General features: G+C 39.7%; 1 protein-coding gene across 1 annotated transcript in view; it reads left to right on the top strand.

Moving 5' to 3' along the window:
• Positions 1–16,105, top strand: part of DNAH8 (dynein axonemal heavy chain 8) — a 318,105-nt gene that overhangs the window by 122,380 nt on the left and 179,620 nt on the right. The window contains exons 33-40 of the mRNA XM_039235325.1: positions 287–440; positions 2,247–2,410; positions 3,529–3,631; positions 4,656–4,760; positions 5,414–5,575; positions 8,541–8,765; positions 11,697–11,869; positions 14,810–14,988. Coding sequence (XP_039091256.1) covers positions 287–440; positions 2,247–2,410; positions 3,529–3,631; positions 4,656–4,760; positions 5,414–5,575; positions 8,541–8,765; positions 11,697–11,869; positions 14,810–14,988 — 1,265 coding nt within the window. The remainder of the gene's footprint in view (positions 1–286; positions 441–2,246; positions 2,411–3,528; positions 3,632–4,655; positions 4,761–5,413; positions 5,576–8,540; positions 8,766–11,696; positions 11,870–14,809; positions 14,989–16,105) is intronic.

The raw sequence follows: 16,105 nt of genomic DNA, 5'->3' as shown, positions 1-16,105 counted from the left end.
ACAACCAACACAATTCCTTTGCTGCACCTCTATCACAAAACTCTGTCCATTTTCCTAGTCTATGACTAATATGTGGAAATAAGTAAACTCGCTGTAATTAAATGAGTTTTACTCCTAGAAAAGCAAATATCTCATTAGTTGTGTGAAATTTATTAGGAACTGTCTTTTAGGGAAAAAATGTTCCTTTCCAAAGGAATGTTTCTCAAGTCATTTACTTTGTTAGGCCATATTATTTTCTGAATCTATATCCTTAAAATACAGTGTTTTTTCCATTTTCACTTTTTAGATATAATGCTCCATTTAAAAAAAACATCCAGAATTGGGTTTATAAATTGTCCACTTCCTCAGATATTATTGAAGAGTGGCTAGTAGTCCAGAACCTTTGGGTTTATCTTGAAGCTGTATTTGTAGGTGGAGATATTGCCAAACAGCTACCTCAGGTAAATATGGTTTTTGTAACTACCAATAGAATAATTTGATTAGTGTTGTCTATATGTCTCTGTAGAAGTCTTTATAAAGCCATATGGTCCTGTCTTGATTATTCATGTATTTATTTTTTTAACGTTTATTTTTGAGGGAGGGGCAGAGAGAGAGAGAGAGGGAGAGAGGCAGAGAGAGAGAGGGAGACCCAGAATCCAAAGCAGGATCCAGTCTTTGAGCTGTCAAGAGCCCGATGCTGGCTCTGAACTCACGAACCGTGAAATCATTACCAAAGCCAAAGTCTGACACTTAACCCCCTGAGCCACCCAGGTACCACGTGTCTTGATTATTGAAATCAGAGTTGGCAATCTGTGGTCCATTCACCTGTTTGTAGAAATAAGTTTTATTGGAACACGGCCATATCTGTTCATTTATGTTCTGTATGCAGCTGCTCTAGCATTGCAGCAGCAGAGTTCAGGAATTGTAACAGAGGCCGTTTGGCCTGCAAAGCCCAAAATATTTACTGTCTGGCCCCTTTACAAAATAGGTTTTAAAAATGTGCTCATTTTTTATTTACATTAGAAGAATCACATATTTTCAAATCTCCAGTTGTCTGACGATGTCAGATATATTCAAATATGGTACTATTACATTAAAAAAATGTTTATTTATTTATTTTTGAGAGAGAACAGGGGAGGGACAGAGAAAGAGGAGACAAAATCCCAATCAGGCTCCATACTGTCAGCACAGAGCCCGATGCAGGGTTCGAACCCATGAACCATGAGATCATGATCTGAGCTGAAGTTGGACGCTTAACCAACTGAACCACCCAGGCACCCCTCAAATCTGGTACTACTAGGTTATAGTAATTCATCTCCTCTAAGAGTTGACCTCATATAATATTCCTCTGAGAGTAGAATTAAGATTAATCTGTATTGTATAAATGCAAATTAACTATCACTAAGTCAACTAATAGTAGATGAAACACATACTGTGGGACAAAGAAATTTAGCCTTCTAAGCCCTTAACAAAATATTTAAAACAGCTTTATTGGGGCCTTTGAAATAAATAAACTTACTGATAGATTTATTCTAAGAAGGTAACAGCCCTCTTATAAAATTAAGCCTGCTCTTCCTAAATTTCCATAACTATAGGCTCTATATAAATTAAAATCAAGGATAAAAGGTTTTTGAAAATAGCTCATTTCTCATTGTAACATTGTTTTAAGCATAATTCTTTTCTTTCTCAATCAGAAAGTTGCAGTGTTTTAAAAGATACCCTTTAAAGTTTTAAAGAGGCAAGATTATTGCCTTCCTAGAGGCATTTTTGCAACGGAATGCAAAGCTTAATATCATCCATAGTAAATAGAAAAATTTCATTAGCAAACATGTAAATGAAGCTTTGTTTTGGGTTTTTTATTTCTTTTTTTCATTTTCTTTTTCCTGGGGTCCTTGTGAGCTGTAATTATTCAAAAGATCTTGAGATCAAATAATTTTCATGCCTCTTCAGTTTGCTCATCAAACCAAACACCTGGGGTGCTGGAAGACTAGATTTGAGCTTTAAGTTGATAGCTCTGTAAATTAATCATGTGGCATTTTGAGAATGTATTAAATGTAAGAAAACAAATAAGCGATAAGCCCCATTGTGACAAAGCAGTATTTCAATAAGCAGTTTTATGACTCTGGGTTTTTGTTGTTCAGAATGAATTCAGGTGAAAAAAAAATGCTCCTTTAAATTATGTAGACTGAGGACTAATAGAACTAGAGGCGATTCCAAAGTGAAGACTTTGCTTTATTCAAATGCTAATTTTTACTGCCTGTTTGTAGGAAGCCAAGCGTTTTCAGAATATTGACAAGTCATGGATAAAGATAATGCAGCGAGCTCACGAGAACCCCAATGTGATCAGTTGTTGTGTTGGAGATGAAACCATGGGGCAACTTTTACCTCATTTGCATGAGCAGTTGGAAGTATGTCAGAAGTCACTCACGGGGTAAGAGCTGCAGTTTTACATTTCCTGTCATTTTATGTGTGATGGCATTTTATCCCAAACAACTAAATAAAACTGATGATGTTTCTCGTTAGGAAGTGGCTGTAGGAATTTAACATAAACCTAATTTTTCTGCAAAAAAAAGACACCATTGATTGGGGGGGGGGGTCTGTGAGTTAAGGCATTGGATTAGTTTTACAGGGCTGTTATGACAAATGCCCACCAACTGAGTGGTTTAAAACACCAGACACCTATTTTCTCATATTTCTGGAGGCAAGAAATCTAAAATCAAAGTGTCAGCACCTCCTGAAGGTGGTAAGGGAGAACCTTTCCTTGCCTTTCTGAGATTCTGGTGCCCCTAGGAGTTCCTTGGCTTGTGGCTACATGACTCACATCTCTCTGTCTTCACATGCCCTTCCCCTCTTTTTTCTGTGTGATGAGGACTCTCATAATTGGCTTTAGAACTCCTGTGGATAATCCACAATTATCTCTTCTTGAGATGCTTAACTTCAATACATCTACAAAGACCCTTTTTCCAAATGAGGCCACATTCCCTGATTCCAAGGAATAGGATGTGGACTTGTCTTCTGAGGGGCTGCCATTCAGCTCACTACAGGCATGGAATGTAGATGTGCACAAAGAGAACAATTAACCAAAGTTATAGATAATTTTCTTAAAGGGCAGTTCATTTTCAATTTCTGTTTGAGATGGAGTTATAGTATATCTTAGGTTTTCCAAGTTTATGCCTCTTTCCTGACTTCATGGTTAGTTGTTCCTCCCTTCAATTCCCCCAGTATCCTGGTTTGGAGATAATTATGTGTTCATCCTGGGTTTAAGCCATGAAGTTCGCAATACTCCTAGAAAGGTCATAAGAGGGCTCTTGAGAAAGAAGACCATGGGTGATGGAACAGCCTTGCTCTGAATCCCTGTCTCGCTTTCCCAAGTGCTGTCTATGACAGACCATGGACTTTGGTTCTAACCACACATTTCAGAGGCAAATGGGAAATGACTATAGATATTTGCTATTATCTTACCGAAGATGTTAGAGATTGTGTCTTGGCTAAAAAACCAAAAATTAATAATTCAGGGAAAGCCATTTGGTAACATGACTTTATTTAAAGGTATTTGGAGAAGAAGAGATTACTGTTTCCAAGATTCTTCTTTGTGTCTGATCCAGTTCTCCTGGAAATTCTTGGACAAGCCAGTGATTCCCACACCATACAGGTATAATCTGAATATCTATTATCTAAATTGCCTTTTTACACAGTGTACATAATTAATAATAAAAATGAAGCTAGTAACTTAATAGTATGGGCAGGAGGGTTTTAAAAATTATAATTTTTAAATGTTTAAAAACATCTCAGTGGCTTCTGTGTTTAGCCTCATTGAGTATAAAATGTCCTAATTTCTGTGTTTTATGAACTCATCAGCCTGAGGCAAGAGTCACTGATTACATAACTCACAAGCTGAATGACCTTAGCCACTTTCTTAATTTTCCTGTGCCTCAGTTTCTTTATCTGTAAAAGAGGGATGTTAATGGTTTCCACTTCTTAGGATTGGCATAAGGATTACAGGAGATCACGCACTGAAATGTAGCTGACACACAGTATGTGCTCACTGAATGTAATTCATTATTGTATTGTAGTCTAAATATTCTTAGATCAAGTAGGGATGTGGCTTGGGATTGTCCATATCCAAGTGCTTGTCAAGTGCTTTTAGCCATTTCCAAGGGCAATACTTCCAGGAGGCAGAGAGAAACTCTGAAGAACTGGGTGTGGGAGGGACTGAAACACCTTGATTCCAGAGCCGTGTCTAGTTTATCAATCTGGGAAGCCACTACTAGGGTCTTCCTTCGGGGGTTCTAGGGAGCTGTGGGGATGAGAAGAGAGAGGAGGTAAGTAAAAGCTGTGTAAGGTAGAGAGAGAGCCAGGAGACAGGCAGGATGAAGCTGTCTGTGGGAGGGGAGGGGGTGGGGACCACATGGTTCAGTCTCCATGTGGAAGAAGACCACAGTCTTAGTCCAACCAACCAAGTGGAACAAGGACATTTGCAGGAAACGTGCTGTAGGGCTGTCAGTCAGCCACCAAAGCAGTATTGTGTTTGTTTGTTTCTGTCTTTGTTGGCACAATGAAGTAAATTCTTAATCTCTTACAAAGACAACACATATGAAGACTTTTAAAAACATCTCAGTGGCTTCTGTGTTCAGCCTCATGTATGATGTTCTTGCTCTGTCTTGTGCTTCTTATAGCCACATCTTCCTGCAGTATCTGACAACATAAATGAGGTGACATTTCATGCTAAAGACTACGATCGTATCCTGGCCGTCATATCAAGAGAAGGAGAAAAAATTATTGTAATTTAACTTGGGTTAAAATTTTCTTATTAGGATTTCTTTTAAAATGTAGGTTGAAGAGATTGCCCTTCTCCTGTGAAAAACAGAATGGGGGGGGTGAGGGGTGGACCTGGGTTCTAGTTCTCTTACCATGGTTTGGTTGCAAACAAGTCTGGGTAAGTTATTGACTTCTCTGAGGCTTGTTCTATCATCTGTAAAATGGATTTTTAATTTTATTTTTTAATTAATTAATTAATTATTATTTTTGTATTTTAGAGAGAGGCATGAGCAGGGGAGAGGGACAGAGGGGGAGAGAGAATCCTAAGCAGGCTCCATGCTCAGCACAGAGCCCGATGTGGGGCTCAATCCCACAACCCTGGGATCATGACCTGAGCTGAAATCAAGAGTTCGATGTTCAGCTGACTGAACCATCCAGGCATCCCTACAATGAAAACTTTAGACCAGATCATTTTTCTTCCACCTACAGTATTAGTTGATTTCTCCATGTTCCTTCCACCTACATTATGAGTTGATTTTTCTTGTGTTTTAAATATTTTGTGTAAAATTATTTGCTTTGTGTTGAGGTACGGGGATTTATCAAGTGCAGTGTGACATTGGTAAAAATTGGAAATTATGATCAATTTGTAATATATCTGTAATGTATTTTTTTTTAGTTGGATAGTCCTGTTATGGCCAAAGGTCCTGTAGAGATTTGGCTAATGGATTTGTTAAAAATGCAGATGTCATCACTACATAATATAATCAGGTCTGCATTCTACCAAATCAGCGATTCAGGATTTCAACTCTTACCTTTTCTCAATCACTTTCCAGCACAGGTGAGAATATATAATGTTTAAATAAAGGAAACAAGGGGAAAGATACAGAGGAGGCAGTTGGCCATAATGGTGTGGCTGCTGTTGTAGCTTTGGACTAGCTGGAGAGGCCTTCCCACCCTCCACTGCCAACCACCTGCTTGTCCGCCTACATTATCCCATTCGGTGGAAGAGGATTTGCCACTATTTTTTTATCATTAAGGATCACACTAAAACTAAACTCACTATTGGAAAATTTCATCTTATATATAAAACACACCCATCTGTATATAAAAGACATCTATCTATACCTATTTATGTATGGATTTGATGACATATTTTCCATGTATCTATGTATGGATAGTTATAAATACAGATACAGATATAGATAGAAATATGGAAGTATATAAAAGGAATGAGCATATCGTGTCCTGAAATAAAATCATCTTGCCCTTTGTTTATTTTCCCTTCCAATGATTACAAGTTGGCATAATCTTTTAAAGGAGGCCTTGTCATGCAACTAGCTTCCTAACAAGAGCGGACCTTGAAGAGGCTGGCGTTGGAGCCGGTGTTCTCTTGAAAAGGTATCATGTCCAGTGGCTCTTAGGAATGCACCGTACTGTGCCAAGTATTATTAAAACGGGATACAGAAAATGAAGAGCCAACAGTTTCATTCAGATTTCAGCCAAAATAGATGAAAAAATGATGCTTTTTGACTTGGGTCTGAGAGAGTGTGGGCTAGAAGGCAAGGGATATCCAAGGAAAATACAGGCAGTTTTTACCCAAACTATACTCCAATCACCCCTCTCAACTGACATCCAAGTCCCGACTTCATGCACACACAGTGGAGAGGGCTGAAATGATAGGAAATTATTTATTCAAATAACAGAAGTACCGATATAGAATCAACCTTTATTGGAGAGAATGTTTTGGTATTGTATCTAATATTTTTGTATCATATAATATCCTTGGCAAACTTTAATATTCTTACTCCCTTTACTCCCTTTGTGATGAAGCTCTATAAAATACTTTATTGATAAAGTGAGAAAAATAGCCCCCTTAGACCAAATCAGCATGCTCTCTCTCTCCCAGGAAAGCTTGGTCAGCTGTATAATCTGAAGGAGAGACTCATTCTAGATTAGACAGAGAAGCTAGCACCATGTGGAAAACTGAAAGTGAGGTCAGAGCAGAAGTGAAGTTGAATAGGATATAGCAGGAAAGTTGACCAGCTTTCAGAATTTTCTGTAGTGCGTAGATTATACAAATAAAAAGGTGACATTTTAAATAATTTGAAGTTAAAATCTAAACATTGTAGTGGGCAAATTTCAGTTATTTAGAAAAAATGCTTTCAAGAGTAATGAAGATATATATTCATCCAATGTATATTATACCCATACATATTTATCCAGTATATACATTGCTTATTTCTACCATCTGGAAATGATGACTTAATATTTTAGTGTATTCTGTTCTAGCAGTTTTAACGTGCTTATGACAGGCAGTGAGTGACATTGAGGAGAATGAACGTTCTTGTTTTGTTTTATTTTAATGAGACATCCTCCAGTTTTCACCAACTGAATAAAAACCATAATTTAAACTTTTCTAGGTGACTCAGGGTAGTCATTAAATTTTTTTTAATGTTTATTTATTTTGAGAGAGAAAAAGACAGAGTGTGAGAGGGGCAGAGAGAGAGGGAGACAGAATCCAAAGCAGGCTCTAGGCTCTGTCAGCCCAGAGCCTGACGCAGGGCTCAAACCCATGAACCGTGAGATCATGACCTGAGCCAAAGTCAGACACTTAACTAAGCCACCTAGGCACCCCTCAGGATAGTCATTTGAAAAATTAGTTTTTAGAATCTACCACTAAGCAGTAATTTCTTAGAGATTGCAGGTCTGTGTCATTAAATCACACAGCTTTACACTGCTGGTTTTTGGTTTGTTTAGTTTTTGGTTTTTCTATCTCCTGCCCTGTTCTGCTGCTGCCAGAGTCAGAACTGGCTTGTTACTGGGAACTTCCTGACATGGGACATTTCCTCTAAATCGGATTGCTCACCTCAGCCAGGTGCCTTCATTTATCTTTACCTGCAGGCTGCAGGATTGGCCACTCTCTGGCAGAAAGCATTTTGAAGCGTTGAGGAGGCGGGGATAAGGAAAGGGTTTTATTTTTGCCTTACTCACACTGAATGCCATGCTAACAGTGTCCACATACTGCTCACTCTGCTCCCATTCCTCTGCTAGATGTGGGGTTCCCTTTAGTCCAAATGACCTTGGATCTGTTGCTTGACTCTTTAGGTGAACAAAAGCTCCTAAAGGAACACCTGTTGCAGCAAGGAGGTGAGGGTAGGACATGTTTGTTCTGACACTTCTACATCTTTCCTGGGCGGGGGGAGATTGTAGGCAAGGTGATAGTCAAAATTTCCTTATGCCCTCATCAGGAGAAAAAGGATAAGCTTCTTCCCTTCTCATTCTCTCTGTCTCTCTCTTTTAGATAAATATATATAGAAAGAAGTCAATTTAGGTAAAGATACGGATGATAGGGTGCGGGATAAGAAGGAGATAGGCAGCATACCGTTTCTAGAAATTGCAAAGAGACCTCTGGGAAACCCTGCTAAAGAAAAATACACAACAACAAATCTAGTAATTCCATTTGCCTGAGAAAGAAAAATTATCATAGGGAGTTATCAGTGGTCTCAGGCCCTCCATAGAAAAATTTGCTAAGCATCCTTCATAAAACACATACAGCTTCATATATGGTAGCCATTGTTTTAATTATTACTTATCTCTCTGCATTGAAACAGTTCAATATCAATAGTTGGAACTTACAGTGTTTATTTTTCCCCTTTTGGGAGTGGAGAAATGCATGTCTCTTTCTAGTTTAAACTGAGTAAAACTTTGTTGCCTTCCTATGGATGACCGACCACCAAATTTTGTTGCAGATGTGCTTTAAATATTTGGCAAATTTACTTATTATTTTTCCTCTGGGTGCATAGGTGGGGCTTCTGGGAATTCAGATGTTGTGGACACATGATTCAGAAGAAGCTTTACATAATGCAAAAGATGACAGGAAGATCATGCAGATGACCAATCAGAAATTTTTGGATATTCTGAATACTCTCATCAGTCAGACAACACATGACCTGAGCAAGTTTGATAGAGTGAAATTTGAAACTCTGATAACCATCCATGTGCACCAGAGAGATATTTTTGATGACTTGGTAAAGTATCTTTGTTTCTTACAGTAATTTAGTTTACTAATTAATAATTTAATGCTCCTAATCATGAACAATTAGGTATTATATATATTCCTTAGCTTGTATGAACTTTTCATCTACTTGGTCCTTTTCCTCAACTGTCTCCCTATATACAATATATCTATATTTGTGGTTTAAATAACCTTATGTGTATATTCACATTTGGCATTCTGAAAGTCTGGAACCAACTGATGTGATGTGAACTAATTACTCATTCCATTACACCTAATAACCAGGGGCATGATACAATTTAGGTGGGATTGGTCATGAGTTATGTGCTCCATTAAGAAAGAAGTCTTGATCAAAGAGAATCAAGCTTCAGGAAAGTTTCATGGATATTTGTCTGATTGATAGTGTCCAACATCACATCATGGGTTTGATGTAGACAAGGTTCTGTAGGGTAAGAGTAGATGGGATGGTATTTGAATTTCCTTCAGAAATAGGACTCTAACCAGCAGCCTTGAGCAAGACGAAGTTCTCCTAAAGCAGCGGTTATCATTATAGGGTAGGGGCCTATATGCCACCATTTGACACACCACCATTTGACCATCTTTGTCTTTAACTACTATTGCTTGATTTGATTTGATTTGATTCATCTTAAAGGTATCTCTTTTCTACCCTAGAGACCTATACTTCATGCAGCTTGGGGCTCTTTTTTAGAGAATATGATCACAGACTACTTGTTTTAAACTTGTATCAAAAGTTCTGATCAGATAGGTCATATTTATGGAAGGCTGAAAGACATGCAGTCCATTTATTCCCCTGGAATCTAGATCCTCACTTCTCAAAGTATTATATACCAACCAGTTGCATTGGCAACTCCTGGGAGCTTGTTAGAAAAGCAGAATCTCCAGTCTCCTCCCCTGCCCCACCCTCCACTTAATCAGAATCTGCACTTCAAGATTCCCAGGTGATTAATATGCATGTTAAGGTTGAGGAAACACTGCTCTAGGATTTGTCTCTGGATCTTGTGATCAAGCTAATCATCAGAGTGCTGCATACTCAGACCATATTTCTTTGACCTTCTTCCGATTTGCTTTCACTAAATTGCAATTACTGTCATACTTTGACTTCCTTTGAAGTCCACCTCAGGAAATTCCCAAGGAATCCATCACCATATCTGCTAAATCGTGTTGTCTGTACATCCCTCGCTGACTTTTAAAGCTGAAATCCCATGGAAGAAATTTCTTTTAAATTTAAGTGCTGAGCATATTTTACTTTACATATAGAATGGATTTTTAAAAAGAAAAGCCCACACAATTAGAACCAGAGAACTGTTTTCTTTTTGTCTTAATTACTACCAAACTCATGGTCCCTCTGCATCCTAGCTATGCTGGGACTTCATGGCCAGCATACTTGCATTTTATTTTTCCATGTACGATGCTTGGAACAGCTGGGTATATGGTAAGAACTCAATAAATAGTAGCTGTTCTTTCCTCTTCCTCTTCCATCTCCTCCTCACTATCTTAATGGATTACTGAGAGTTGATGGCATCTCCATGGCTGCAGGTCCTGTGTTGGGGAGCAGGTTCCGCTGGGGGTGGCACTGGATCATGTCACCTGAAAGTTGCACTTTAAGGTGACGAATCCAAACTGTGCTTTCAGTGGGAAGCCAGAATTCTTTTTTTTTTTTTTTAATTTATTTCTGAGAAAGAGAGAGAGGGACAGCATGAACAGAGGAGGGTCAGAGAGAGAGGGAGACACAGAATTCGAAACAGCCTCCAGGCTCTGAGCTAGCTGTCAGCACAGAGCCCGACGCGGGGCTCGAACCCACGAACTGTGAGATCATGGCCTGAGCCGAAGTCGGATGCTTAACCGACTGAGCCACCCAGGTGCCCCGGGAAGGCAGAATTCTTAACTGCAAGGGAAAGCAACATCATCGCAAACAATGAAACAATGACAAAAAAGCGAGACTGTTAAATAGCATGGAGACTTGATTAGTTGGAGAGGGGAACATTGCAGGGATGCTGGAGGTCAGCTGAATGACCCAGAAGAGAGCCCGAGTTTAAGAGCAGTAAAGTTTGGGGACCATTTGCCTCTTTCCCATGTTGATTCCCCTGAGTGGACAGGACCCAGTTTTCTCCATGTTTGTCCATGGAAAATCATGAGGCACCTGAGAACGTGTTTGTGGTGGGATGTTATTCCTAAATGTGCCTCCCTGGTTCCTATCACTTGCGTGCATGGCTGTGGGGAGCCCATACCTCTTGCCCACAGGTGTAGGCGGATGACCTGGCAGGTTGGTTGGATTGGCTACAGTGCTGGTGTAGGAAAGCACTTGTGTCTATATGACCGGCGTCTCCCTGCTTACTCCCCTCAGTGGCTTCCCTTTGCCACGAGAACACTGCCCAGCCCCGTTTCCATGTCCCATGAAGCCTCAACTCTTCCTCTTTTTCCAGAGTCCTGGATACTTCACCTGTGCTGAACTTCTTTTAGTTCCTTGAACATGAAACCAGATCTCCTGGGTCTTTGTCTAGAACATTGCCCCCCCTCCCCCGCTTTTTTAAAATTTACTTTTGTTTTGTTTTGTTTTGTTTCCCTTGCTAATTCCTACTATTTTTCCAGGTTTCAGTTTGAATATTCCTTTCTCCAAGTATCCCTCTCAGGCCCCCTAGACTACATTAAGCCCTCTTGGTACATATTTCCATGAATCCCGAATTTCTTCTCATATTTTATTGCAATTATTTATATGTTTGTCTTTTGTCTTTTTTGGGGGGTCAGCTCCAGAAGGCAGGAACCACTGTCTGTCTTTGTTCACCCAGCACAGTGTCAGACTCAACAGATCTCTGTTAAATAAATAGGAATCAGTTCGTGAATGAGTGAATACAAACTGCCCATGCGCTGGTGTTTTGTGCTGTTGCAGTTCAGTATGTAATCTCATTGTATTTCATGTTTTAAGGTAAAAATGCACATCAAATCAGTTACTGATTTTGAATGGCTGAAACAGAGTAGATTTTATTTTAAGGAAGACTTGGACCAAACTATAGTGTCTATTACGGATGTGGATTTTATTTACCAGAATGAATTCCTGGGATGCACTGACCGTCTTGTTATCACTCCGCTAACAGACAGGTAGGAACTCAGGTTTCATTATTCCATTTAAAATTTTTTTAACGTTTATTTATTTTGAGAGAGAGCATGAGGAGGGGGGAGCAGAGAGAGAGAGGGGGAGACAGAATCCTAAGCAGGCTCCACCCTGTCAGCGCAGAGCCGGAGATGGGGCTCAAACTCATGAACTATGAGCTCATGACCTGAGCCATAACCAAGAGTCAGATGCTTAACTGACTAAGCCACCCAGGCACCCCTTGTTATTCCATTTTGTAATTAAATGATGTGCTTAAAATTGTTTTAAAATTGCATTTGAGGGGCACTTGGGTTGAGTATCTGACTCTTGATTTGGGCTCAGTTCATGATCTTATAGTCATGAGATCGAGCACCACGTTGGGCTCTGCACTGAGTTGGAGCCTGCTTAAGATTCTCTCTCTCTCTCTCTCTCTTTCTTCCCCCCTCTCCCCGACTTATGTGCTTTCTCTCTGTAAAATAAAATAAAATAAAACAAAAAGTTGCTTTTGAAATATTAACAAAAGCATATTGCTGTCAGGTTAGGGCCATGCTAGCTCTTCAAAGTCAGTCTAACAATGAAATAGCCATAGCTGTTACTTAAACATACATGTACATTAAGTTTTTGTGAAGTAAAAAAGATAAAAGAATGAAAGCAAGTTAGAATGCTGACTAAGAGTAATATAGTAATGAATGATAGCAAGATGAAAAAAATCTCTCTGGCACCATAAAAGAAGTCATTAGAATTGTAAAGAAGGAAGGGCCCTTGGAGATTATGTAATTTGGTCTCCTGATTTTCCAAGTGTGGAAATTGATCCCTAAAATGAAGGCCCTTGGCCAGGTACAAATAATCAGTCAATGGCCGATCTCCTCACAGTTCTTTCCAGTGTGTGACACCAGACAAAACTGGGCCTTGTTCATCTCTGCATATCCTACAACACCCAGTTCAATATGCTGCACATAGAAGATGTTCAATAAAGGGGCGTCTGGGAGGTTCAGTTGGTTGAGTGACTGACTTTGGCTCAGGTCATGCTCTCACAGCTCCTGAGTTTGAGCTCCACGTCGGGCTCTGTGCTGACAGCTCAGAGCCTGAAGCCTGCTTTGGAATCTGTATCTTCCTCTGTCTTCACCTCCCCTACTTGTGCTCTGTCTCTCTGTCTCTCCCAGAAATAAATAAACATTAAAAAAAATTTTTTAAAAGATGCTCAATAAGTATTTGTAGAATTGCCTTTACTTGGGTTATAGAAGAATTAATTCTGCTGTTACTTTAAATATGGCTGCATAATTATGACAGAAATTACATCTGTAGTGTCCTTTTGATTCATCCAAACTCCTTCTATATGCCCAGTGCCCTTGTAGCATAAACTTATCAGTGTGTTTCCTCTTCCACCAAGCTCCACTCAGTTTTAGTTAGATCGAAACAAATATAACTGAAGCTGGATCATGGATACAAGTAGATTCATTATGTTATTCTTTACACCTACCTAAGTGAGTGAAACATTTCATAGTAAAATGATTTATTTGCCACACTGTGCTGGAGTTGGCTTGTACCAGCTTGTGAGAGTCAACTGTGTGCATCTTTTGCCAGTTTTGTGGTATCACGTTGGTAGCTTGTCATTGGCCCTGGTGGAAGTATTTGTACCACAGAAATCAGCAAACCTGAAAATCAGATTTATTGATTTTTTTTCCTGGAGAGCCAGTTGTTCAATATCGGCCAGTATAACACTGCTTATTTGGTCTTCTGCTTCATGATTTATCCTGACCACAGTAGAAGGAAGGCCTAAAGTTTTTTTTTTTTAAGTTTATTTATTTATTTTGAGAGAGAGAGCATGTAAGTGTGGAAGGGGCAGAGAAAGAGAGAGAGAGAGAGAGAGAGAGAGAGAGAGAATCCCAAGCAGACTTTGCACCATTGGCACGTAGCCTGATGGAGGGCTCAAATTCAGGCATGGTGAGATAATGACCTGAGCCAAAGTTGGAGCCTTAACCAATTGTACCATGTGCCCCAGGCCTGAAGATTTTAAGTCAGGGTTGAGGAGTTTAGAAAGTTTGTCTCAGGGGTGCCTGGGTAGCTCAGCTGGTTGAATGGCTGATTCTTGATTTTGGCTCAAGTCATGATCTCACAATTCATGGGACCACGAGCCCCACATTGGGCTCTGCGCTGACAACATGGAGCGTGCTTGGGATTCTCTCTCTCTCCATCTCTTTCTGTCCCTTCCCCACTCATGCGTGCGCAGTCACACACACACACACACACACACACACACACTCTTTATCTCTCAAAATAAAATAAAATGATAAAAAGGAAAATTTGTCCCAGGATATGTTTAAAAAAATTTTTTTTGATGTTTATTTATTTTCAAGAGACAGAGAGAGACAGAGCGTGAGCAAGGGAGGGGCAGAGTAGAAGGAGACACAGAATCTGAAGTAGGCTCCAGGCTGTGAGCTGTCTGCACAGAGCCCAACACCAGTCTTGAATTCACAAACCATGAGATCATGACTGGAGGTGAAGTTAGACGCTTAACTGAGCCACTCAGGCGCCCCTTTTTAAATTTTTTTTTAACATTTATTTATTTTTGAGAGACAGAGACAGTGTGCAAGTGGGGGAGGTGCAGAGAGAGAGGGAGACACACAATCCCAAGCAGGCTCAAGGCTCCCACCTGTCAGCACAGAGCCCAATGCAGGGCTCGATCCCACGAACCATGAGCTCATGACCTGAGCTGAAGTCAGATGCTTACCTGACTGAGCCACCCAGATGCCCCTGTCCCAAGAAATGTTGTAATCACCACACTACTTTTAGTGGATATCAAGTACCCCAGCCTTGTTTGGTTGACTCTTTTAAGTGGGTGGCTCAAATTCTAAAATAAACAGGCCCATTTCAGTCACATTCAACTTTGACTTGTGCTTCGCTGTAACAGTGTGTTATCCCGTACTCACTATGATTCACATCTGCAGGTGCTATATCACTTTAGCACAGGCTTTGGGAATGAACATGGGAGGTGCTCCGGCGGGACCCGCAGGCACTGGCAAAACAGAAACCACAAAAGACATGGGAAGATGTTTGGGAAAATATGTGGTTGTGTTTAACTGCTCAGATCAAATGGATTTCAGAGGGCTAGGAAGGATTTTTAAAGGTAAGTGTCAAACACTGTTAAATTATTTTTGGTGAATGTATTTTTATTGCCCTTTAACATTATTTTCTGATAAAACCTAAAGTGATACTATCCCATGTAACTGAAATTAGTTTAGGTTGATGCATGTAATATTGCCATTTTTTTCTGGGTCAGAAATGGCTGGATATCATCAGTTTCATATGGTTCAATACTATTGCTGGCATTCTAGTCCGTGAGTTGAATGTGTATTAGATTGTGAAAATGGAATCAATTTATTATTGCCTGAAACAATGGTAGAGGGGGTAAGATCAAGATAACAAACCCATGACACATGTGGCTCCCCTTCCTGTATTAGATCCTGCTGAAATGAAAGATCTCATTTAGAGCATAACTCAGACTCTGGTATTGGTGCCGGGATTGATAAATAGACCAGTAGAATATAATAGAGAATGCAGAAATGGGCCAAGGACACTTGACATATGGCAAGGGGGTATTTTAAATCAGTGATGAAAAACCAGACTTTACGATAACTCATTCTGGGACAAGAGATGATTAGTATTTAACAAAGTAAATCAGACCCCTACATATTAAAAACTGGATGCCTACATCATATATAAAAATCAGTCCTGGGAATTAAACACCTGAATGTGGTCAGCAAAACCATATGGTTTTTAGAAGGTAATAAATGAAAATATTCTTTGTTTTCAGAGAAAGGGATTTTTAATACAAAAATCACAAGCCATAAAGGAAAGATTAATACAGTTCTTAGCCTAAATTAAAAACTTCTGGGGGCACCTGGGTGGCTCAGTCCATTGAGCATCCAACTTCAGCTCAAGTTGTAATCTCACAGTTGGTGACTTTGAGCCCCGTGTTGGGCTCTCTGCTGTCAGTGCAGAACCTGCTTTGGACCCTCTGTCTCCCTCTCTCTCTGCCTCCCCCATACTCATGCCCTCTCAAAAATAAATAAAACATTACAAATATATGGTATTTGTCCTTCTCTGCCTGACTTATTTCGCTCAGCATAACCCCCTCAAGGTCCATCCATGTTGCTACACATGGCCAGATTTCATTGTTTCTCATTGCCATGTAGTATTCCATGGTATAGATAAACCATATCTTCTTGATCCATTCATCTGTT

The sequence above is a fragment of the Hyaena hyaena genome, unplaced genomic scaffold (genome assembly GCF_003009895.1).
Source record: "Hyaena hyaena isolate Hyena2069 unplaced genomic scaffold, ASM300989v1 scaffold_96, whole genome shotgun sequence".
In the NCBI taxonomy this organism is placed as follows: Eukaryota; Metazoa; Chordata; class Mammalia; order Carnivora; family Hyaenidae; genus Hyaena; species Hyaena hyaena.
The sequence above is the reverse complement of the archived record's forward strand: the minus strand, read 5'-3'. Positions and strand labels throughout refer to the sequence as shown.